This window comes from Phascolarctos cinereus, unplaced genomic scaffold (genome assembly GCF_003287225.1).
Source record: "Phascolarctos cinereus isolate Bilbo 61053 unplaced genomic scaffold, phaCin_HiC Scaffold_2;HRSCAF=192, whole genome shotgun sequence".
NCBI lineage: Eukaryota > Metazoa > Chordata > Mammalia > Diprotodontia > Phascolarctidae > Phascolarctos > Phascolarctos cinereus.
In genome coordinates, this window is record NW_027555625.1 from 217412984 (window position 1) to 217438959 (window position 25976).

Sequence of the window (25976 nt, forward strand, 5' to 3'; positions counted from 1 at the left end):
TTGAACAACTGGTCAGAAAGAGATTACAGAGGACCTCTGGCTGGCACTGGGTGCAGCTGGCACTACTTGTCAACTCTACTGCTCATACCTAGTTCTGGGTCACAATTCCAGAGCAAAGAGAAGTACTAGTACCTGTGAGAGGAGGAGGAGGAGGAGAAATTATTTTAAAGTTGTTTGGAGGGGAATGTTGGTGGAATTCAGCTGTCTTGCTGCCTATACTCTGCCATCTTGACTCCACTGAATTTCTTCTTTAACAAAAATTTTCATAATATCCTCATGGATAAGATGGAAGAATGTGGACTGGGTGAAAAAAAAACCTATGGATTGAAAACTGGTTAAGTGACTAGACTCAAAAAAATAGTGACAAATGAATTACTGTCAACCTGGAGGGAGGAATATAGTCAGTGCAATGCCCCCCAGAGACCTGTTCTTGGCCTTTATTTATTTGCTCATCTCTTTTTTTTTTTAAATCAATGATTAGGTAAGTCATAGGCAGTGCTTATAAAATATGTGGATTGTTCAAATTGAAGTAGGATGGCTAAGACATTGAATAACATAATTGAAATCCAAAAAATCTTAAACTGGCTGAATAATGAGCTGAATCTATTAAAATGAAATTAGGGGGAGTGAAGAAAAACTCAATATTTGGGGCCAAAAATAAGCAATAAAAACTGAATGAGAAGGGGCATTCTTTTACACCCATTCCCCTGAAAAATGTCTTGGGATTCTAGTGGACTCCAAACTCAATATGAGTCAACATTACAGCTGTCACAAAAGGTAATTCAGATAGAGGCTGCATTAATAGAAGGGTACTTCTTCTTAAAAGAGTGGTCATCCCCCTGCTATACTCTGTCCTAGTCAGACTATATGCATTCAAAACAGTAGTAGTACCAATTCTATGGCTATTATTAGCTTCAGTGGAACTTCCATTTCCAATCTCATTTTATTTCCATAGAGGAGATAGCATATTTCTGTGAGGCGATAGTATAAATATAATTATTCCTGTTCTGCTGATGAAGAAACTGAGGCTTATAGAAATTAAGTGGCCTTCCCAAGGTCACACAGCCAGTCACCTTCATCTGCTGAAATGGAATGATAATAATTCTCATTGGTACTGTGGGATGTCCATCTTCCTCTCTATGGTTTTTAGCACATGGTACTATGCAGTTCCCAGCATAGATGTAGTACTTAATTTTTTAAATTGGATTTAATTAGACGTCTGTAAGTCCTTATATTTGTTTCTAAAAACTGTCATCAGATAGCACATTAATTAGTATTTTTTCTTTTTTTTTTTTTAATATACAGCTCCAAGCTCCCTGGAATCTTCTACAAAGGTCCTTGCTTTCACTCCCGAACCCTTTATCTGGAACCTAACATGGATCATGAAAGACTCTCCCCCTTTCCTCTCTCAACGTAGCCGCTATGGTAAGTGAGTTTCTAAGGGATATTTTGAACAGTTAGTTATGTCAGTCTCATAATTAAGAAAAATTGAAAGTAATAACCAGTAGAGTGGGCTTCAAATTACCATACATCTTTTAGTGCTCCATAGGTCTCGGACACATCCCTAAAATGGACTTGCAAGCAGAACAATTTAGAAATGGGTGAAGTTGGTGTTTGGCATTCTCCCAAGTCCACTCACCTATTGGCATCTGTCACCATCTGGTTTGGGGATTAAAAAAAAATCTGAGATAAAAACCTGGCTGTGCCACTTATCATGTGTGTGTGTGTATATGTGTATGTGTAAAACCTTAGGAAACTTTATGGGTTTTATGCATTTTACCTGCACAATGAAGCAGCTGAATTAGAATGACTTCTAAGGCCCCTTCCAACTGCTTTTCCTAGGATTCAATGATTCCCAGTGTATGTTAAGGCACTCACCCAGGCCCCTTCTCAACCTAAGCATGCTCTCTTAGAATTGCTGATCTCCCTCATGTAGCAACTTCCTGTGCCCTCACCATCCTAAGGCTTTGCTATTGCCTGTTCTATCAGCAACAGCAGCACCGCCACCATCATCCCTTTGTTGGAATTTTGCTACTTTCCTTTAGTCTTATGCCTTTAGGTTCAAAGGAGCTCACCAGCTACTCTGACAAAATAATCCTTCTTTGTAGTCATGGTAACACGCATCCATATTAACTTCGGTCTCCTAGAGTAGTGGTATCAAATGGAGATGGACCAATAGTCCATCCATAAGGATTCCTCTGGGCTGTGTATTGACTTAGTTTTAAAATGTAATGTTGTCTATATTTTGCTGCATTTTTATTTTGTTAAATATATTTCCCAATTATATTTTAATTTGGTGCCAGCTGCACTTAGCATTGTAGGGTGTATGTTTGACACCTCTCTTTTAGAGACATCCTCTAATTTATCAGTGATTAAAATGATCTGGATTTCAAGGGGAGGGGGAGACTGGCACTTTGAGAAGCATTTAGAAGTTCATCCAATGTTTCATGCAAACCTTAGGTCAAAGTAGGCTATCCACTTCTCCTTCAGGTAGAGTTAGCCATTGTGCTAATAACAGGCATGTTTAATTGGAGTTTGGTTCCTCAACGCTGGACTTCATCCCAACCAGAGCCATAACTAGCAATTTGGGCACTCAAGGCAAACAGCTTGAAATATGTCTGAGGGCAGGCAGCAACAATCATATCCTCAATTGACTTTGTAATACATGATCTAAAAGTAATGCGAGAATAAAACAAGTTCAGCATGTAAGAGGGAGAATTTGCTCACTATGGGTGAGTGCTATAATGCAGAAGCATGTGAATTGAGTTCTGCCTTCTAAATGGATGCCATTGTGTCAGTCCATATGGGCTCACCCTGGTTGATCACCACTCCAATCTTGACACTGCATTAATAGTCATTAGCATTCTTGGAGCAATTGTCCAGAAGAGTTTCACAAGCCCCAATGAAAGCCCAAAGCAGTGTTGTTATGCATCTAAAGAGCCCTATTCAAAACTTTCTCCACAGAAAGGAAAAATGATTCTCAGGAAAGGAGCAATTGTGTGAGGGTAGATTTTAGAAGTCATCAAATCCAACCTTCTAATGTACTCTATCCTCTTTTTTACAAAAACCCCAACAGCTGGTCACCTCATTTCAGCTTGAATATTTCTATTGATTGTGACTTTATTATCTCAATTTAGTATACTGCCCATCTCAAATTCCTGAGCCTGATTCAGGCTTACCTTCCTATATTCCCTAACCTTTAGTTACACATCCCTAATATTGAGAAACCACTCATGAGATCTACTTTAAAATATCCCCCTTCCCCCACTTCACAAGTGCACTCAATTTATGCTCATGTGTCTACACTATGCAAGATGACAGGAGTAGACTGCTCTCTCTAGTGGATTCCTGTTGTCAACATCTTGGCTCTAAGGAAAGCCAGGGCTTGTCAACTGTTATTTCTAAGCTGGTCATTCATAGAAACAGCTGGGCCATGAGTCAGACCACTTAGCTTCTAGATACCCCTCAACTATTCACTGCATATATGGCTTTGAAGGAAATATTTCTCCTCTGTGAATGTCTGTTAAAATTATATTATTAGATTGTTATTAAAATAGGCATCTCTCTTTAACATTAAGTGTGTGTGTGTGTGTATGTCAATTTAATGAAGTTGATTAAAATTAAGAGGATTAATTTTAATTTAATGAGGAACATTTCCTAATTTCGTATCTAGGTCTTATGAATCTATAAACTGGCCAGCTTCCTTATCCTAGGTAACACTCTGTTTTTTCCCTTTTGGAAAAAGGAGAAAATCAAGGCTTCTGGCCAAATACTGTTCAAGCCCTCAGGTATAACTGGTATAGTCAGTTTCATTATTATTGTTGATTCTATGTCTGGTAGTAACTATTATCTCATCATTGCCAAGATATCCAAACATCTTGGTGATTTCAATCTTTCTACCACATTCTTACTCAGGAGTAATTAAGTCAGTCAGTCAGAACCACTGGAGATCAACTTTTTTGGACTCATCCCGAAAGCCTAGAGGTTAAATCACTCACTCTACAGAGCGAACCAGTGGTGAAGTTCAGGTTAGACCTCTTGCTTCCATGTTCCTCTGTGATCTGATAGAGACATCAGGAAGGGTCCAGGGCCATAAATCAACACCTGTCAGGAGCTATAGAGGAGGCATTTTCAGAAATGTTAATAACTTCATTAATTTCAAGACCTCAGACTTGGATGGAAGGGTTTAGTCAGACTATTCCTGCTTGAAGGGGTAATTTTTCAGACAGTGATAAGTAACTAAGTCTTAACGAGTGGATATAGGCACCTTAAGTGGAACATAACTTTCTGTGAATATTGCCTACTGATACTTTTCCATGGGTTAAGCTTTTTTAGCCAGACTCAAGACTAGAATGAGGAAAATGAAACTTTATCCGAGGGTACTATCATCTGTGAAGGACTGCTTCCTTCTCCAGAATATTCGCTTTCTCCCTTCAGAAATCACCATGTCCCCCTACCCCCTCACCTACAAGTCAAACCCTGCTACACACACACACACACACACACACACACACACACACACACACACCCCATCTCCCAACCCCCAGGCTCCCAACCTTCTTGGTGATGAGGATCTAACCACTTCTTCCACTGTTTTTCCCCAAAGTGAAAATATTCCTAGATGCAGCTTTCCTACTACTACTACCTGGTGTTCTGATGGGTGGTGGGTTAGAATAACCAGCTGAGAAAGTGATCCTAGTATGTAATGCCATGAGCAGCAGATAGTCCTGTCCCTTTCTAAGCAAGGTGTCAGCCCCAGATTGACTGCAGCTTCTTCCCACCAGTGTTTTATGAGGAAAGATGAGGTGGAGAGAGGCTAATAAGATTTACTCACCCCCAGCCTGTAATTATCTGCTTGAGGAAAAAGTTTGACCTACCTTTTTGAAGGCTCTCCATATTTCTTCTAATTTACGTTGGGGCCTTTTATGTTGGAGGATATATATTCTCGTCAGTGGCATTTGGTATCGGATTCCAGCTCTTACTTGTCTCGAGGTGTGAGTGACGGGGGCTTTGCTAATTTCATCTTCTGGAAGTAGAGAGCAACCCATCTCTCCCTCGGGGCTCTGATGGAGGCTGTCTCAGAAAGTTTTTCCTTTTCCTTTTATCATCAGCTCCTGATGACTGTAGACTTATTTATAGGCCTGTCTAAAAGACTGGGTCCCAATTGGCTATCTAGATAGAAATCAGTTCCACCAGCAGCAGCAAGTGGTAAGAGATTAAGGACACTGAGTTTATTGAAAAGGAGTTTTGATCACTAAGAATTCCAGAGACAAAGAAATGGAAGGCCTGCAGTCCAAAATCCCCTGCCAACTGGCATTCCCTTACATTCAGCTATGCTGGTGTCCAGTAAATTCAGGTCGAACTGACCAGAGGGCAGCTAGGTGGCACAGTGGATAGAGCACTGGCCCTAGAGTCAGGAATACTCATCTTCCTGAGTTCAAATCCAGCCTCAGATACTTACTAACTGTGTGACCCTGGGCAAGTCACTTAACCCTGTTTGCCTCAGTTTACTTATCTGTAAAATGAGCTGGAGAAGGAAATGGCAAACCACTGCAGTATCTCTGCCAAGAAGACCCCAAAATGGGATCACCAAGAATTGGATGTGACTGAAACAATGACTGAACGCAAACTGACCAGAACTAATCAGGCTAATGCATGTGTGGGATGTTCAGTGCCCTGAGCATAGTTTGGACTGACTGATGCAGGCTGAATCCCAGGACCTTTGATATCCTGTGCAAGCTTTCTCTGGGCCTCAGTTTTCTCCTTTGTAAAATGAGGGGGTCGCATGAGATCATTTCCAGCTCTAACATTCTGTGGTCTCTAGAATTCTAAGACTTCCTGGCCCCTAAGTGGGGCCATAACCAAGAGGCAGCAATATAAAGTGGAAAGTGCATTGGGTCTAGAGTCAAAGGCCCTAGGCCCACATTCCAGATCTAACACTACCCAAGTAACCTTGGGGAAGTCATTGAGTCCCTGTGGGCCTCAATTACTTCATTCACACAATGAGGTGGTTGGACTAGGTAACCTTCTAATGTCCTTTTCAGTTCTAAGATGCCATGAGCTTAAGATAAGGAAATCAGCTTCCTCTCTATGCCTAAGGTACAGGATGCCCAGAACCAGTCTGTTCATAATTCTCTCTGAGGCACAACAGCATTTCCTTGTCACCCTCATACCTCTTACTCTTCCAGGACAGCTTCCTATTTCAACTAATTATTCTTGATAACGAGGTGTTCTGAGAAGCCCGACATAGTGGATAGAAAAGCCAGGAAGACCAGAGTCCAAGTTTTGCCTCTAACTAACTAGCCGTACGACTCTGGGCAGGGCACTTTCTGCTTCAGTCCCCCAGAGACTTTCTAAGACTGCCATGAAAGAGCGGGTGCACATCTGCCCAGATGTTCTTTACTCGTGACTGCATACCAGTGATACGATGGGTCTGGTGTAAAGCAAAATAACCTATGTGCTTCCTAAGCTACTCATCAATCACTGGAAGTTTTTTGTTGTTGTTCAGTCACATCCAACTCTTCATGGCCCCATTTAGGGTTTGGTTTGGGGTTTTTTGTTTGTTTTTTGTTTTGGTTTGTTTTGGTTTTTTTGGTAAAGATATTGGAGTGGTTTGCCATTCCCTTCTCCAGCTCATTTTATGATAAGAAAACTGAAGCAGACAAGGTTAAGTGACTTGCCCAGGGTCACACAGCTAGAAAGTACCTGAGGCCAAATTTGAATTCGACTCTTTCTGACTCCAGGCCCAGAGCTCTGTCCACTATGCCACCTAGCTGCCCCAGGGATTTTCTTAGTCAACAGGATCTTATTAGGCACTTATTTGCCTGACACCGTGCCAGAGATATAAAGAAAGGCAAGAACATGGTCCATGCTCTGAAGCAGCTCACATTCTAATGAGGAAAAAAACATGCAAACAATCTTATACATATGACCTCAGGGGTGTTAAACAAGTAGAAATGGGCCCACTGATCTGTACATAAGGATTCTGGCGGGCTGCACATTGGCAATTTTTAAATGTAATGTTATCTATGCTTTATGGTATTTTTATTTTGTTAAATATTTCCCAAATCTATGTTAATCTGATTCTTGCCACACTTGGGAGGGTTGCAGGCCTCAGGGCCACATGTTTGACCCCTCTGTAGAAGATATGTACAGTATAAATTAAAGGTAATTTTAAAGGTAAGGGACCAGTGGTGGGTGGGCATGGCCTCCTGCACAGGGCAGGATTTGAGGTGAGCATGGGAGGAAGCCAGAGCTAGGAGTTAGAGGTGAGGAAGGAGAACGTTCTAAGAATGGGGGGCTGTGTGTAGTGGGGAACTGCTGCTGTAAACTTACCAAGTCCAGAGATGCAGCACCTGGTGGGAAGAATGGCGAGTGGGCCAGCATAGGGGGCTACTAGCATAAATGCAAGAAGACTAGAAAGGTAGGCAGGGGTCAGGTTATGAAGGGCTTCAAATGACAAGCAGAGGATTTTCTATTTGTTCCTGGAAGAAATAGGGAGGGCATAGATTCTTATAATCTAGCCACTGCGCAGATTGTCACAATCTAGCCAATAGCCCACAGATGCTCAGATTCCTTAAGAGTCTAGCTCATATGGCGACTCTTCAATAAACCTTGCTTTTGGCTGAAAAAAGAAAAAAAAAGAAATAGGGAGCCAATGGAGTCTATTGAGTAGGGGGAGTGACACAGTCAGACCTGAGAAATATGCCCTTGTAAACTGAATGGAGGGTGTATCTGATTGGGAGAGCCTTCAATCAGGGAGACCAGTTAGAAAGCTATTGAGATAGTCAAGGCTATTGAGATAGTCTAGGCCAGGGCTTCTTAAACTTTTTCCACTCCAGACCCCTTCAGTGCTTCTTAAACTATGGGTTGTGACCCCGTATCTACAGTTTAAGAAGCCCTGGACTCTAGGCAAGAGATGATGAGAACCCTTAAACTGTAGTGGAGAAATGGGGCCATCTAAAAGAGATGCCATGATGGTAAAAATGCCCAGATTTGATAACAGATTTGATAGGTGAAGTGACTGCCACTGAAGAGTGTTATACTGTTTAAGGAATGCATGTGCTATATTTTTATGCCCTCTGTATTTTGCTGCTCGGGGGCAAAGCCCTAGTTATCTCACCCTAGTTGCAGCTGTGTTGAGAGAGCTCTTATTGGCTCTTGAATGAAACTTCTACTGAAACTTCTGATTTCGGGTTTATAGGGACCCATGCAGTTTCATGACTATTGCTTTAGAAGAAGAGGAAGAATTGGTAAATTAGTGGTTTTTTTTAATTGCTTCCCCCCTGTCCTATTAAGGTATCAGTTTGTTTGACAGGAGAGTCAAATTTATGGATAGATAGTAATAATATTAAAACCAATCACGAAACCAAGAAGGGGAAACAAAAAAGGTCTACCATCCCCTATGGGGTTGGCATCACTGTCTTTGGCAAAGAGAAGGTTTGATCACAGTTCTAAAATTACACATTAATATGCCTGGCAGTAATCACCATTTCTACTCTCAGGAGCCAGGCTTCAAAGTGAAGTGGCTTCCTTCTCCTTTGTGTGTTCCTCATCAGGGCCGAAAAAGAGTCCTCATCACCTGCTCTACCAGGAGACTTTCTTGGCTCCCTTTACATTCTGTTCTTAGCCTTGTTCTGATGAGCCATGTGACAGTATTGCCCCTGACTCGGTGACTTGGTCAATATCACAAAGCTAGAAAGATTCTGAGGTGGGATTCAAACCAGGTCTTTCTGACTCCCAGTCTAACACTCTGTTCACTATCCCACGTTGCCTCTCTAAGAACCTAACAACAAAATCACAGTAGGACTCTGAAGAGCCAGGGAGCACTTGCAGGTTTTTCTGTAAGATGAGGGCCTTTACTGCAGTAGGACCTCATAAGAACATAAGAAGAGAGGGAAGGGAATAAACATTTATCGAGTACCTGCTAGGTTCCAGAGACTGCACTAAGCATTTTACAAATCTTATCTCATTTGATCTTGTAACATGGCGGCCATGGATTTAGAGCTAGAAGGGACCTTAGAGTCTAACCCTGTTGTTTTACAGGTGAGGAAAATGAAGGCCAGAAAGGTTAAATTACTTGCCCAGGGTCACAGAGTTAATGTCAGACAACATTTGAACCTAGATCCTCTTGACTCCAAATCCAGTCCACTTTCTACTGTACTATGCTGCTGTCTCCACTTGTGGGCTCTCCACTAACCCAGTTTGTGCCTCCAGAAGCTCCAACTGTTCCTTCTCAAATGGGCATTTTTTTTTTTTGGTGAGGCAGTTGGCGTTAAGTGACTTGCCCAGAGTCACATAGCTAGTGAGTGTTATGTGTCTGAGGCTGGATTCGAACTCAGGTTCTCCTGACTCCAGGGCCAGTGCTCTATTCACTGTGCCACCTAGCTGCCCCCAGATGGGCATTTCTTTAAGTTAGTGAAGAGCTGGTGTTGCCATAGTTGTTCAAGATGGCTCAGACCAATTGGAATGCTCATAAGATCCTGGGAATAAAAGAGAATATCATTGAGATAAGGCACTATGCGCTGGCTTACAGAGGTTGTTTTACCTTCAACTTTCCAAGGAGGGATAAAAGCATTCCTATGCCTCAGTGTTTCAAAGCTACATAAACTTGGTATTTCAAGACTCTGAAAAATGGAGGGGCCATGGATATGTTTTCTAAGTCAGACCCATAGGAGGAAGGTTGGTCTCCTGGGCTACTATCCTTATTGATTGCATGGATTGCCTCTGCACTGGGATGGTACAGGATCTCTAGAGTACTGTCTGTGTCTGAGTTAACAATGAGCCTATGAAGTCCTGGGGGACCCCTGAGTCCTCTATAGCAAGAGCCTACAATACTCAAGGGACTGCAAGTCAGTTTCAAGAGTCAGAAAGAGATGAGCTTAGGGGGAGGGGATATAGTGAGTGAACAGGAGGGCTTTCTACCCTCATAAGGAAGAATAGTCCATAAGTGTCTCCTTGCTTTGGGGGAACTCTGGGACCAAGCAATGAGGGTAGGCCATGCACAGTATCCCTTGAGCTATACCAGCACCCTGGCTTTATAGCTCCCACTAGATGAACTGGATGAGCCCTGGGGGATATGTCAAAAGGTTGACCATAACTTCTGGGAATCAATGCACATTCTTAGATATTTGAGTGGATCCATGATGTCACTGATAGGGGCATTCACTCCAGTGATACAGATCCCAGTGGTGTCAAATCCAAATGGAAATGAATCCCTGAAGGTTGCATATTGACTTAGAAAACCACAAATTAACATTATCTATGTTTTGTTGTAATTTATTTATCTTATTAAATATTTTCCAGTTACGTTTTAATCTGGTTTAGCTGCACCCGTGTGGCCCAAGAGAGTTCAAAACTTCTAAACAGATAACACTGGAGAATGCCTTCTCATCCCATGAGACTTTTGTCCGTGTCTTCTGGGGGACTCTCTAACGTTCTGGGGAAATTCCTCTGAATACCTTGCCTTTGTTTGGTATCAGTGGAGCACATGGGCAGTTGGTGCATCTATTTATTACCTTTTGCTTTCCTGCCACAGTTCACCCACCTCTTTCCAGTCATACGTCTCTCTGATGGTCTCTTTACTTCTCTAGGGCAGCTTTTTGTTGATATTTTTCCATCTACTCACATCCACCATGTGCCCCTTCACTGCCTTTTGGATGATCTATAACTTTAATTTGTCAGAGTGTGGTACATTCCACATATTTTAATCATACCACCTCATTGGAAGAATGTTGATCTTTAAAACATGAGCCTTTGCTTACTGGCATTATAAGAACTGTGAAATTTCTCCAAAACAATCCATCCCTCTCCCTTCATCAGTGTTTTTCATAGTCAACACCCATTATGTGCAATGGAATCTTATATTCTCTGCACCTTTCAGTCAGTTGCGGGATTTTAAAGAAGGAAGGAAACAGGCATTTACTTGTTGTTCAGTTGTGTCTGAGTCTTTGCGACCCCATGGATCATAGCATACCAGGTCTCTTGAAGTCTGTCCAAGCTCACATTCATTGACACTATCATCCATCTCGTCCTCTGCCATCCCCTTCTCCTTGGGCTTTCAATCTTTCCCAACATCAGGGTCTTTTCCAATGAGTCCAATCTTGTCCTTCTGTGGCCAAAGTATTTAAGCTTCAGCTTCACTATTTGACCTTCCAATGAATAGTCTGAATTAATCTCTTTAGGTATGAACTGGTTTGATCTCCTTGCTGTCCAAGGGACTCTCAAAAGTCTTCTCTAGCGCCATGACTCAAAAATGTTGATTCTGTGGTACTTAGCTTTCCTTATAGTCTAACTCTCACAGACATACATCACTGCTGGAAATACCATAGCTTTGACAATACAGACCTTTGTCAGCAAAGTGATGTCTTTGCTTTTTAGTGCACTGTGCAGATTTGCCATAGCTTTCCTTCCAAGGAGCGAGCATCTTTTAATTTTGTGGCTATGGTTACTTACTGCAGTGATCTTTGAGCCTAATCTGACACTGCTTCCATTTTTTCTCCCACTATTGGCCAGAAGTGATGGGGCCAGTTGCCATGATCTTAGTGGGTTTTTTTTAATGTTAAGTTTTCAAGCTAATTTTTATACTCTTCACTTTTACCTTCATCAAGAGGCTTCTTAATTCTTCTTTACTTTCTGCTACCAGAGTGATATTATCTGCATATCTGAAATTGTTGATATTTTTACCAGAATCCTTAATTCCAGCTTTTTATTCATGCGGCCTAGCATGATGTACTCTGCATAAAAGTTAAATAAATAAGATCTCAGTGTACAGCCTTGTTGTACTCCTTCCCCTATCTTAAACCAATCAGTTGTTCCATGTTAGGTTCTAACTATTGTTTCTTGGCCCGTATACAGTTTCTCAGGAGACAAGTAAGATGATCTGGTACTCCCATCTCTTTGAGGACTTGCTACATTTTGTTGTGATCCACACAAAGACTTTAGTGTAGTCAATGAAACAGAAGTAGATGTGTTTTGGAATTCTCTTTGCTTTTTCCACAATCCGGTGAATATTGGCATTTGGCCTCTAGTCCCTTTGCCTCTTCAAAAACTAGCCTTCTCTTCTGGTAATTCTCAATTCACATATTGCTGAAGCCTAGCTTGCAGAATCCTAAGCATAACTTTGTTGACATGTAAAATAAGTGCAATCATTCAGTAATTTGAACATTCCTTGGCATTGCCCTTCTTTAGGACAAGCATAGTGCCAGTGCCATAGGGAATTTTCTGGCATAGTGAGTATGGCATTTTAACAGCATCATTTTTTAGGATTTTAAATAGCTCAGCTGGAATTCCTCACCTCCATTGCCCTTATTGTTAGCAATCCTTCCTAAGGTTCACTTGATTTTATTCTCCAGAATGTCTGGCTCTCTAGCCACACCCTCACGGTTATTGGTAACGTTAAGATCTTTCTTGTATGGTCTTTCTATTTAGTCTTATCACTTCTTCTTAATCTTTTTTATTTCTGTTAAGTCCCAACCATTTTTGTCTTTTATAATGACCATTTTGCATGTAACATTCCCTTCATATCTCTAATTGTCTTGAAGAGATTTCTTGTCTTTTCTATTCTATTGTTTTCTTCTATTTTTTTGCATTGTTCATTTAAGAAAACCTTCTTATCTCACCTTGCTGTTCTCTGGAATTCTGCTAGGCACTGTGCTAAATTCTGTACAAATATTATCTGTCTGATCCTTACAACAACTCTGAGAGGTAAGTGCTATTATTATCCTTATTTTACAGCTAACGAAACTTAGTCAGATAGGTTAAGTGACTTGCCCCGAATCACACAGCTAGTAAGTGCCTGAGGCCAAATTTGAACTCAGGTCTTCCTGACTCCAGGGCCAGCATTCTATCCACTGTACCACCTGGCTGCCTCAGTGCTATAGAATGTTATCTGAGAAGCAGCCTATTTTCTTCTCATGCTTTCAACAGTAGCCTCATTAAGTATATAACATGTTCTCATAAAAGTTTTATAGAGATGGGAAAATAGGTATATGGAACAGTTATGACTAATTGTTTCCTTGATGACCTTTGTCTGGTAATGATCCCTCTGCCACATTTGTTATCCTCTCTTCTTTCAGATATCTTAAAATTTGGTACCTCACTGCTCTCAGACTTATATTACCACTAGCCCATACTTCTTCTGTGTCTATTTGGTATACTTTAGTTTCTTTTTTGATTTTTTATTTCTTTATTGCCACTTCTACTCCCTCACATCTAGAGTGTTCGAATTGAAATGTGGTGGTTTCACTGGCCATTGATAGAGAAAACAGTTTGCTAGAATCTTCATAGTTCTTTTCTATTTTCCTTTTGGGGGGGAGGTTTCCTTCCTGGTCCATCTGGAGGCAACTTGGAAAGAATATTGCATTTGGATCAGCCCTAAGCCATAGGTTCTTTTCGACACTTTACCTTTCCGTGACTGTTATCCTAATCCGTTGGACTCAATAACCTCTGCAGTTCCTTCCAGCTCTAAGCAGATGGTGCACAAATATTCCCAAATGTATAAATACAGGGAAGGCCAGGGACCATGTCTGCCTCATGTAATCCATCTCATATTGGTGTGACTTGGCTCTCTCAAAACTGTTCCACCAGAACCAGACAATCCTGGAGTTAGTATGTCGTGATCCCTTTATCTGGATGGAGCCAGAAAATCTGAGGACTAGCCAATTTGCATGTGAGAGAAGTCTCAAAATTCTCTTTGAAGTCCTGGCGAAGTCTCTCCACATTGCCTTTAACTCAGATACATAGATAAGGCCTTACTCAGGAGGTATATTATCCTGCTAGATAGAACACTGTGATAATATAGCAAGTACCTCTACCACTGCATCTATAATATGTCTATCTTTGGAGTTGCATACATAATTCTTAAAAAAAGTTTTAACTTTTAAAATCTTATTTTTGTTGACATCTTTTTGTCTTTAATCAAACAAAACTGGGGATGATTCCCACAAGAGGCTCCAACTGTGGGTTCAAGTGGACTTAGATTCAATTTGGGGGGGACCCTACACTTTGTAAATGGAAGGGATAAGGCTTTTTCACTCTCTGTCTCACCTCCCACCCTCAGGGATAAGCCTTAGTTATGGCTCATATCCAGGATCTTCTAAAAAAATGGGTTAAGAAGAACTCTTCTAGAAGAGTACTCAAAGCATCAAATAAATATTAGTTATAGGGTGGCTATTTATCTACTCCACTAAAAATGAAATACTTAAAACTCAAAAGAATCTTAAGCCTAGATTAGTATAGAATATATGCTTAAAAGTCAAAAGAGTAACCTGTCACCTACTGTGCTCTTCTCAGGAGGTAAAGGCAACATCATAGTCCTGCTCTACAGATATTTCATTTTCACCTTGGAACCATACTCTCTGAGCAACTCCTAAGTCCAGATCTTCTTACAACTCAAAAGATGGCTTGAACTTTCATAATTCTTTCCAGTGATGCTGATTAGCTTCTCTTTTGAGAAGTTACTGATGAAATTACGTCCTACCCGAAAGCCAGCTCCTGGCTCTACAAATTCATGACGTTACCAGTGGGGCTGAGAAGATCAGTCTCCCAGGTTCCCTATTCAGTGACCTGGCTCAGGGGAAGAAACACAAACAGAAGAGGTAGCCAGGGACCTGCAGTCCAGTTTCTGGTTCACATAGGCCACCACATGCTCCTGTTGCCATATTGTGCAGCTTCCATTGCTGCCAAGGGATGAAGGGAAGATAAATCTTTTCCCTGCTCTCAGGTAGAATACCAAGGGATAGCTGACATTGACCGTGACCTGACAAAGAGATCTCCTTGAAAAGAGACCAAATGTTGACTCTCTTAGCTCCTTTTATAGCCCATAAAAAGGAGGTGTTTTGGGGGGAAGGGGTTCTTCTTAGCTCAGCCACCAATCTTTGGTACAGCCCGAAGTCATATGGACCAATAAGGGATGGCTGCATCATTTCTAAGCAAAGTGCTTAGGAAGACTTTAACTAGAGGGCATTGTACATGTTCATTTCTACAGAGTCTGAGGCCATGTATCATCAGCTCAAACCTATTACATTTATATCACCATCATTTCCAAATAGATCCATTTTTCCTTCATCACCCTACAAGTCATCTCTCTTATTAAAAAATAGAAAAGAAAGGAGGGAAAAAAAAACTGTTCACAAAACCAACCAACACACAGCTCTTTAAGGTTTATAAAGTGTTTTCTTTATAGAAGTCTATGAGGTAATTAGTGAGAGTTATTATTATCCCCATTTTACAGATGAGGAAACTGAGACTCAAGGAGATTACCTGGAGCTGCAGAGCTAGTAAATGGCAGGACCTGTATTCAAATTCTGACCTTATAATTTCTAATCCAAAGCCTTTCCCAATGTACTAGTTTATGCTCTAGAATCTTGCTTCTCCTTGGCCCTGACCCTCAGTCCTCATCCCCAAGTCTGCAACTCTCCTGTCACAGCCAGCCTCACTGCAGTTCAATGCAAAATTTTGACTTGGTTTTTTTGCTTCTAGTTCATTCACCTTTCTTAGTCAGATCACCCTTATACAAGGCTTAACATTGCACGGCTCCTCCTTCCCTTGGTACTTCTGAAAGATTCCTCACCTTATGGGAGCTTGTTAGCAGAGTTCCTCACTCTTCACACCTTCCCCTCCAGGAATAGTGTTGACACTCTAGAATTCATTCATATCTTGGAGTTCTCCACTTGACAAGATGGTTGAATCTTTTGGTTTCATAAGACATTTAGTTCACAGACCATATTAAGCAGGACCAATGATGCTTTCAACCCACATCTTCCTGTATTCCATCATGATATTAAATAAAAAAAAACTTTCAACTGAATGAAAGGGCATATTACTGTTACTTATGAATCTATTCCATGAAGAAATAGTAATACAATTTTTTTTTGTTTTAATCAAATAAATGTGGGGAATGGCTTTCACAAGAGACTCCAATTCTGAGTTTAAGTAAACCTAGATTCAATTTTGAGAGATGTTGTTGTTCATGCATATATAGTGATGTATAACTTACGGTTTATATAGCATGTTCCTGATAATAACCCCATGTAGTAAAGAACACAAGTATCATTACCCCATTTTATAGGACAGGAAGCTTAGACTTAGAGAAGAGGTGTCAGGAGGGAGGCTAGGATGGTGAGGAAAAAAAGAACCAGACCATAAGAGGATCAGCTGAAGAAATGGAAGATGTTCAGCCTGCAAATGAGAACACTTGGGAGGAAGATAACAGCTATGTCTCTTTTCTCTCCTATTCACTTTACTGCCTTCTCTCTGATCATCTATCTCCCTCCCCACCCCGTTCTCTGTTTCTCATAAAACCCAGATCCTGAGCCCTGCACAACACCCTATAACAAAAACTGTTTTGCTGGTATGTGTGTAGCACAGGCACTAGTTTATACTCTAGAATCTTGCTTCTCCTTGGCCCTGACCCTCAGCTGGAGAGGTGGTGTAGGGGGTTGGATAAGGCTCTGGACTTGGAGTTAAGGAAATCTGAGTTCAAATCCCACCTCAGATACTTGCTAACTATGACACTGGGCAAGTCACCCTGTTTCTGGTTTAATTCCTCGATTCTAAAATAAGGCATTTGGCCTCAGTGACTTCTAAGGTCCCTTTTGACTCTAAATCTGAGATGCTACAATCTGATGACTGCAATTTGCACATGACAGGTCTTCAGTAAAAATGTGTTGATTGGCTGATATTTTATGGAGACCCTGATATTTATCTGTCAATTTATTTAATTAAAATACTATAAAACATCCATTCTGCCCAAGGTTTATATTTAACTACTAGGACAGCATTCATTACTTTATTAATACATTTTAGAGTGGTTTTCAAAATTTGTTGTGAATGTTTTATAGTATGTACATTTAAATTTGTTTAGGACATTTAGCAAGATTTGTTTGAGTTCTCCATCATGCCTCATAAAAGGTACTTTCTTCCTCCCCAACCCAGGCCCCATTTTTTCAGTTTCCTTTTAAATGTTCTTTCCCATTAGAACGTAAGCTCCTTGAGGAAAAGGATTGTTTTTCATTTTGCTTGTATTTGTATTTCTAGCATTTAGCAGAGTGCCTGGCACATAGAAGGTGCTTAATAGGTCTTGATGTCTGTCTGACTAACTGAATAGAATAATATAATACTATAATAGAGATAATATAATAGCTAATAATTATAGATAATAATATAATAGATATAATGGATAAACTCTTCGTGACCCCATTTGGGCAAAAATATTGGAGTGCTTTGCCAATTCCTTCTCTTGCTTATTTTACAGATGATGAATTGAGGCAAACAAGGTAAAGTGACTTGCCCAGGGTCACCTAGCTGGTAAGTGTCTGAGGCTAGATTTGAACTCAGGAAAATGAGTCTTCTTGACTCCAGGCCGGATGCTCTATTTACTATGACACCTAGCTGCCATATCATTAGGGAGACCTGGGTTGAAAACCTGTCCATGATGTGTACTAGCTGTGTGACCTTGAATATCAGTTGAATGAGAAGGATATTCTTGATGACCACCAAGGTCTTTTCCAGGTCTAACTCCCGAGTGCCTTAAGCACTTCCCTAGAGTTAATATACTAAGTTATAGACAGCAGTTTGCACTGGGAGAAAGGGGGCCCCACCAGATAGGTACCTATGCTGACAGAATTTTAGATCCTTCTTGTACGTATGTCATAGGAGTGTTGGAAGGTTGGTGATGGTAGTAAAACGTCAGAGCTCCCATCAGCTCAGAGTGGAGACAGATTGTGAAGTCCTGTGGGTTGCTTTGTGAAGATCTATGCATGTGAATGGGCAAAGTACTTGGGAATTGCTTGTTGAACTAATCTGCAGAGGGGACTTGTACTAATCATCGAAGAGCGCATAAAAATAAGCAAGATGGGTCCCTGCCCTCTCCGAATTTACATCTCAGAGGGAGAGAAAAGGGATATGGACAAATAACCATAAGAAAAACATAGACTGTGTTAATGAGTACTCTATAAAGATACAAATTCTGTGGAAAGGCTGCGGAATAAGGGAAGGATTCATTGGGAAAGTTGTATTTGTCCTAAATCTGGAAATACAGGCAGGATTTCAGCAGGTAGGCAGGATGGTATAGTGGGCTGTGGAATCAGAAAACCTAGGGTCAGATCCTGAGGGATGATGCTTAAGACCCAAATGACTTTGTGTTAATTTAACCTCCCTGAATCTTACTTAACTTCATAGGCTTGTAAATCTAGAAGTGAGAGGGACAGCAAAAGTTATTTCGTTCAGTCCCTGTATTTTACAGATGAGGAGTTTAAGGGACTTGAACAAGGTCACATAGATACTAAATATCAGAGAGGATTTAAAACAAGTCCTCAGACTTCTCAGCTAGTGCTTATTCCACAGTTCTATGCAGCTTCCTTCTCTAGGCCTCAGTTTCCTCATCTGTAAAATGAAGGGGTGGTACTAGATGGCTTCCTATGATTCTGAGCAGAGGGGAGAGGGAAGAAAAATATACACAGTGATAGGGAAATAAGGGGTTTGTTTGAGGAACAGTGGAAAATCCAGTTTGACTGAAATGTATCTGAAGTCATTAGAGTATATAGAATCTGAAGGACAAAGAGGACAAGAGCCATGTGAAAGAAAGCTGGCAAGGAAAGATGAAGCCATATTGTGCCAGGCCTTGAATGCCAGGGTAAAGCCTGTTTGATAGGCAATAGGGAATCATGGAAGGCTCCTGAGTCGGGGAGTGCCAGGATAAGAGCTCTGCCTTCGAAAGATTAATCTGGCAGCCTGGGTGTGGAATGGATTGGAGGGGGAAATACAATTCACAAAGCAATTAAAAGCACTTCACAATTTGTTTCTACCCTGAGCTGACTGCAGTCAAATTACTTTATATCTTCCATCAGCCTAAGCTGGAAAAGCCCTCTGGCACTCTCTGTGGGTTAGGAGTAGGGGGGAAGGAAAAAGAAAATCCATAAAAACCCCAAACATCACCAGCACAACATTTTAAAATGTCAGATTTTATTAATCACACCTTAGCTTGCATTCTAATGCAGCCACAGTCCATTGGCAACACTGATTTACCAGAGCTGGCAGCGCTACTTGGAACCAGCAAAAAAGCACAACCATGACCTTCCTCCACTGCCAATTTGTTAGCCATTCAACTGTAGTATGAATTAGTCAAATATTTGTTCTATGTAAACAAATCAAAACAACAGTTTAGTGTACCCATCACCCATTCTAAGCCCCTAACACTAGGCTTCCATTGTAATGAATGGAATGATAGCACTTCGTATTCACAATAACCCTGTGAGATAGACAGGGCAGATAGTATCACCCCATTTTACAGATGAAGGAACTGAGATCTGGAAAATTGAAGTGACTTATCCAAGACCACAAAGATATGGTTGAATAATTTTGTCCTTTATCTGAGCTAATGAAAATTAAATCATATTATGTTTTACTTTTCCTAGATGGCAGACAAATGTGAATATAGATATAATAGTAGTTAGCATTTATATAGCTCTTTAAGGCTTTCACAGTGCTTCACAAATATTATCTCATTTTCTCCTCATAACAACCTCGGGAGATAAGTGCAGTTATTCTCTCCAATTCCCTATAGAAGATAGGATTTTAGTTGGCACTTAAAGGAAGCCAGGAAGTTAAGATGAGATGGTAGAGAATTCTAGGCATAAGAGAGAGCCAACAAAAATGCCTGAGTCTGGAGATGAAGTGTCTTATTCAAGGAACGCCACGGAGATCAATGTTACCAGATCTCAGAGTATGTGGAGATAAGGTGTAAAAAGTCTGAAAAGGGTGGATGAGGGCAGCTTATGAAGGGCATTCAGCAAGAGGGGAAAGGACGTGCCCAAAGTCACATAAATAGCAAGGAGTTAATTAAATCTATATCTTCTGACTCAATTAAATTTAGTAAACATTTATTGAGCTCCTATTGTGTGCCAGGCATGTTGCCAAGGTTCAGCTAGGTGGCATAGTGGACAGGGTGCCAGGCCTGGAGTCAGGAAGACTCACCTTCATTAGTTCAAATCCAGCCTCAGACACTTACCAGCAGTGTGGCCCTGGGCAAGTCATTTAGCCCTGTGTGCCTCAGTTTCCTCATCTGTAAACTAAGCTGGAGAAGTACATGGCAAACCACTCCAGTATCTTTGTCAAGAAAATCCCAGTAAAGAGTTGGACACAACTGAAACCAACTAAGCAACCAATGTACCAAGCGCTATGTTAAGCATTGGGGATACACAAAAAGACAGCGGACAGCCCCTGCCTTCAAGGAGCTTGCGATCTTCTGGAAGCCAGCCTAAGGAGAAGGGAGACAAGGAGAGCAGAGCCCGTTCTCATTTTGTGGGAATAGGAATGACAGCTTGGTGCGCTCTGGCTAGGTCATTCACCCTCAGAGGTGGAAAGCGCTCCGGCATGCGCTCCTCTGGTCCTTCATCATGCCTCGGCTTCCATTCTTATTTCCTGCTACTCTTCCCCTGAATTTTTCTAGCTGTCCACCGATTTGCTCTTGACCCTGCTTCCCTACCCATGGATTCTCATGGCTTTGGAGCTCTCGATCCCTCGCTCTGTCTCTGAATTCTCGGCTACGGAGCAAGCGTGCACGTGACCCAGGGGGGCATTTCCCCAGTTCTCTGAGCGTGCCCTCTCCCCCAGCCCGGTCTTTGTCACCGGTACTGTGCATCTTCGAGCCACTGCAGCCGGGGGGGTTCACCTCGTCTGAAGGATGTTGTGCGGGAGCAGCGGTGGGACTGCAGATTTAGGGCTGGGATTAGGGACCTGAAAGATGATTTAGTCCAACCGTCTGTTTCATTTTACATATGGGACGGACGACCCAAGCAGATTACCAGTTTCGGTGACAGGGCCAGGCTTTGAACTAAAATCTTCTAATTCCCCTAATTCCAGGGCTCTTTCCAATGTACCACTTTGCCTCCGAACAGGCATCAAAGGTGCATAGGAAGCTGGTTTCTTCCCCTTTGTCTTTGGAACATGGTTTTTCCCTATTAGATGCGCTCAGGCACACACTCACAAACATGCTTACACACACACACACACAAACACCCATGCACATACACTCACAAACATGCTTGCACACACATCCTCACAAACACCAATGCACACATACACACATTCACAAATGTGCTCAGAGACGTACACACAAGCACCCATGCACATGTGCACATACTCACAAACATGCATGCCCACACACACTCACAGACACTTCAGGCCTCTCTCCCTGCTTTCTTAATAGATACCCATTCTCCTTTTTTTTTGCATGAAAGCTTTTATGGGTGAATATTTTCAGCTCTAAGGATTGCCTATATGGCAAACACTCCCCAGCAGGTCACTGTTAAGAAAAAGAATGAGAACAGGGTTCTCTGTTTTCCTCTCCTAACTTTCTCCTAAGCTGTCTTTCAAGGCCAGGCTTCTAATTGATTGATGAAGGAGTCCTGGCCCTTCTCAGCAGTCAGATTGTAAGTGAGCAAAGCAGCTGTCTTGAATTTGGGCTCCAGATGTGTCCTAGGGAAAACATACACAGAACGGAATGCTCTCTGTGTCACTGTCCCAATAACAAAAAAATTTTGGAGAGGGGCAGGGAAAAAACAGATTCATTATAAGAACAGTAGATGTTGATATAAGCTGGCTCATTTTAACAGATACTTATTAAAGACATAGCCTATGCAAAGTACTATGTTAGACAAAGGAGGAATGAAAAAAAGGATGAAAAATTACCTAGGCCCTGCCCTCAAGGAGCTTACAATCTAATAATCTCCAAGTGTTATTGATCTCTAAGGTGGATGGTGGGCTAAATTTCCCTCAGGGAAGGAAAACACACCTAAATAAAAAAAATTAGGACTAGAAGTAGGAACTGCTGGGTTCTGATCCTGTCATTCATTAATTTTTTTCCAAACCAAGTTAGAGAACCTTGCTTTAATTGACCTAAAATTGAGGTTGATAAGAGTTGGAAGGAGCTTAAGAGATATTTTCATATAAAGCAAGGGTTTTTAACCTGGGGTATATAAACTTGTTTTAAATTATTTTGCTAACTTTGTTTTACCATAATTGTTTTCCCTTGCAATCCTATATATTTTATGCATTTAAAAACATTATTCTGCGAAGGGGGTTCATAACACAAAAATGCTTAAGGACATGTACATAAAAGTCTTCATTTTGCAAGTGAGAAAACTGAAGCTACTAGAAGTAATTCAGTTTCCCCTGGGTAACGTAAGCCCAATTGGTCTTAGAACCAAGGTTTTATTTTTTACTTTTTCATATGTAAAAAAAAAAAAATATATATATATGTGTGTGTGTGTGTGTGTGTGTGTGTGTGTGTGAATGTATACATATATGCACATGTGTGCTTTGAATATGTTATGAAATATATTATAATCCTCTTTTTCAGATTAACAAAAACTCTGAGAGGTTAAATGACTTACTGATTAACATCCGGTAAATGACTGAGGCAGAATTTGAATCCAGGTACCCTGACTCCAAGTATGCTCCCTCCCTTTTGATATACACACACACATACATACTATATATATATATATATATATATACACACACACACACACGTATATGTATATATGTGTGTGTCTACATACATGCATACGTACACACATACATCATATATTATCTAAAATCTATATTTGTATTGTGTGATGTATTATATACACATCACATATAATATATGATATATAGTGTGTATAATATTTTATATATATTATATACACATCAAGAGGGAGCAGAGCCCATTATACCAAGTGTAGGACCTGGAATCAGGGGACCTAAATTCAAATCCTGCCTCATTTACTGGATCATGGTAGGTGAGTCATTTCGCCTCTTGTTTACTCATCTGCAAAAGAGGGTAACAATATTTGTACTGCCTACTTCACAGGGTTGAAACACAGGCAAGATGGGGTCTCTTGTTTGTTTGTTTTTATTATAGCTGATAATAAGAACCAAATTTTAAGTAATAGAAGTCCAACACTATCTATATGACCTTGAGTTAAGTTCCAACTTCTCTGGTCCTCAATTCCATTCATTTCAATTCAATGAACATTTATTAAGTGCCTGCTATGTGTTAGCCATTGAACTAAACTCTACAGATACAAGTAAGAAGAAAAAAAAAAAGACAAGTCCCTGCCCTCAAGGAACTTACAATCTAAGGGGAGAAGAGAACATCCAAAAGGTAGCTGACATCCAAAAGGTAGCTGGAAAGCTTGGGTTGTGGTGAGGGGATGCCTGAATCTGAAGCATCATGTTCCTTGGAGTTTAAACCAAGCAGAGCTGCAGATCAGAAGGTGAGAATTAGCGGGGCAGCTAGGTGGTGCAGTGGATAGAGCACGGACCCTGAAGGCAGGAGGACCTGAGTTCAAATTTGGCCTCAAACCAAACACTTGATACTTACTAGCTGTGTGACTCTGGGCAAGTCACTTAACCCCAATTGCCTAAAAAAAATGCAAGAGTTAGTGACAGAGTCCTCATGTGTGAAATGAAGGGACTAGGAAGATGACCTCTGAGTTTTTTCTCCATCTCTAGACACACACACCCCTCCCCAAAGACAATGAGATCTCTCCCTCCTCAAATTTTTTCTGGTCCTCTTTACACTCGTCTCACTCTACCCCTTAACATTGCTGTTTGTATGTTCTTTACATGTGGGTTCTTTTAGAACAGAGCCTACGAGGTCCCTATTTTTATATCTCCAGCACCTAGCATAATGCCTTGCATGTCATAAGTGCTTCATGGAATTGAATGCATGGTAAGTGAAGGGAAGTGGACAAATAAGGCTAGAAAGGTATATTGGAATGAGACAATGGAGGGCCTTTAATGTCATATCAAAGAGTTTTTATTTTGTCCTGACTGCAACAGGGAGCCACTGAAAGTTTTTGAATGGGAGGGATGGTATAAAGATATCTGTGCATTAGTAAGATTTTTTTAAAATCTCTTATCATAAAATATATACAAGATAAGTAAAAGCTTATTCCCAAACCTTAGATTTTAACAAGGAAGAAACTAATAATACTGCATACCTAATATAATATTAACTTAATATAAGCTAATAAAAAGCTTACTATAATATTAACTAATAATAATATACTTAATATAATAAAATATTTATATGATTACATAATATAATAATGTTTATATATTACTTTAATGTTTGCAAAGTGGTTTACATATATTATTTTACTGCCGGGCCTAGAGTTAGGAAGACTCATCTTTGTGAATTCAAATCCAGGTTCAGACACTTACTGGCTTGTGCGACCCTGGGCAAGTCACTTAACCCTGTTTCCCTTAGCTTCTTCATCTCTAAAATGAGCTGGAGAAGGAAATGGCAAACTACTCCAGTATCTTGCCTAAAAAAACCAAAACACAAAAATAGAGTCACAAAGAGTCAGGCATGGCTAAACAACAACATCTTATGAGACAGACACTACAGGTTTTATTATCCTCGTTTTATAGCAACAAAGAAATAAAATACTTTTCTTCTATGTCTCCTCCTAGGCCTGCCAGAAGTTCTGTTGCCTTTATATCTCCCTTTTTCTTCTCTTTCTACCTCTCTCTCTTTTTCCTTTTTTTCTTCCTTGTAACTTTTCTCCTTTCTTCCATATTTTACTCATTCCTTTCCTTTCTCCCTTTTGTCCTTCCCTTCTTCTGCTTGTTCGCTTCCTTCTTCCCTCTCTCATTCCCTTTCTTCCTCTCTTTTCATTCTTTCCTTCATCCCTCCCTTCTCCCTTCTTTCCCATTTCCCTCACATCCTCTTTCCCTTTTCTCCTCTTTCATTTTCCCATCTTTACTCTTTCTTTTCTCTCTCTACCTCTTTGACTTTTACCCTACTTCTCTGTTTTCTTCCTTCTTTTTCTCCTATTTTTCTTTCCCTTCCTCCTTCCTTCCTTTCCTCAGTCTTTCCTCTCTCCTTCACTCCTTTCATTCTTTCTCTCCCTCTTCCCATTTCTTTTTTCAAAATATGTATATGTATATATACATATATTTGTAGTCAATGTGTTCACAATTTTCGTCTTTCATACCACTTCATATCATGGGAATATTATTTGGAAGTTCTATGAAGGATAAACTAGAAAAGGAAGGAAAGATCCAGAGATATGAGTCAGGAATACACAACATTCTAAATGAGAATTTTCTCTTCTACTTGTCTAAGGCACTTTGTCAAATAAAAATCTTACACTTTTGTCATACTATAAGGTTTACAAAGTTCTATACATATATTATCTCATTTGATATTTAAAACAACTCTGTGAAATAAATACTATTTTCATCCCTATTTTGTAGATAAGGAAACTGAGGCTAAAATAAATTAAATGATTTGAATTCAGGCCTTTTTGACTCCAAATCTAGCACTCTATCCCTTACACCTCTCAGTTAATCTTAAATGTACACTTTCCTAACAACAGCCTAGAAAGATGGATAGGGAACATATTGTCTTTTGTTTTTTTTAATTCTTTTATTGTGAACTTTACAAACATCAACAAACATAAATATTTAACATCCAGAGAATAAGAGAGTTCAGTAAGAAACTGTCAACTTCTGTTATCAACAGGTTTTGTTTTGTTTTGTTTTACTAGTAGAACAATTTGCATAAAAACAATAAAAAGGAGATTTTGTCTTATTTACTTGTGTCAGTCCCCTATAAATTTTAGATATTACACCTTTATCAAAGAAATTTTCTTTTCAAAGATTTTCCCCAGTTAACCTTTCCCCTTTAATGCTAATTACCATGATGTTTGCTTATGCAAAAGCTTCTCAGGTTTTTGTTTTGTTTTGTAATTGGTATTGTCCATTTTATCTTGTACAACCACCTCTCTTTCCTTTAGTTAAGAATTTTCCCCCAGCCAGAATTGTGAAAGTATCTCTTTCTTTTCTCCTTTAACTTGTTTATGATTTTACCATTTCTAATTAGCTCATGTATTTATTTAGAGCTTATTGTAGTATATGATGTGAGGAATTAGTCTAAACCTAGTTTCTGCCAGACTGTCAGATAGGGAGTCTTTACCCGA

At 40.3% G+C, this 25976-nt stretch overlaps 1 protein-coding gene across 1 annotated transcript in view; it reads left to right on the plus strand.

Annotated features, from left to right (window-relative positions):
* ALK (ALK receptor tyrosine kinase) overlaps positions 1 to 25976 on the plus strand; it is a 1019362-nt gene that overhangs the window by 272826 nt on the left and 720560 nt on the right. The window contains 1 exon segment of the mRNA XM_020983767.2: positions 1306 to 1425. Coding sequence (XP_020839426.1) covers positions 1306 to 1425 — 120 coding nt within the window.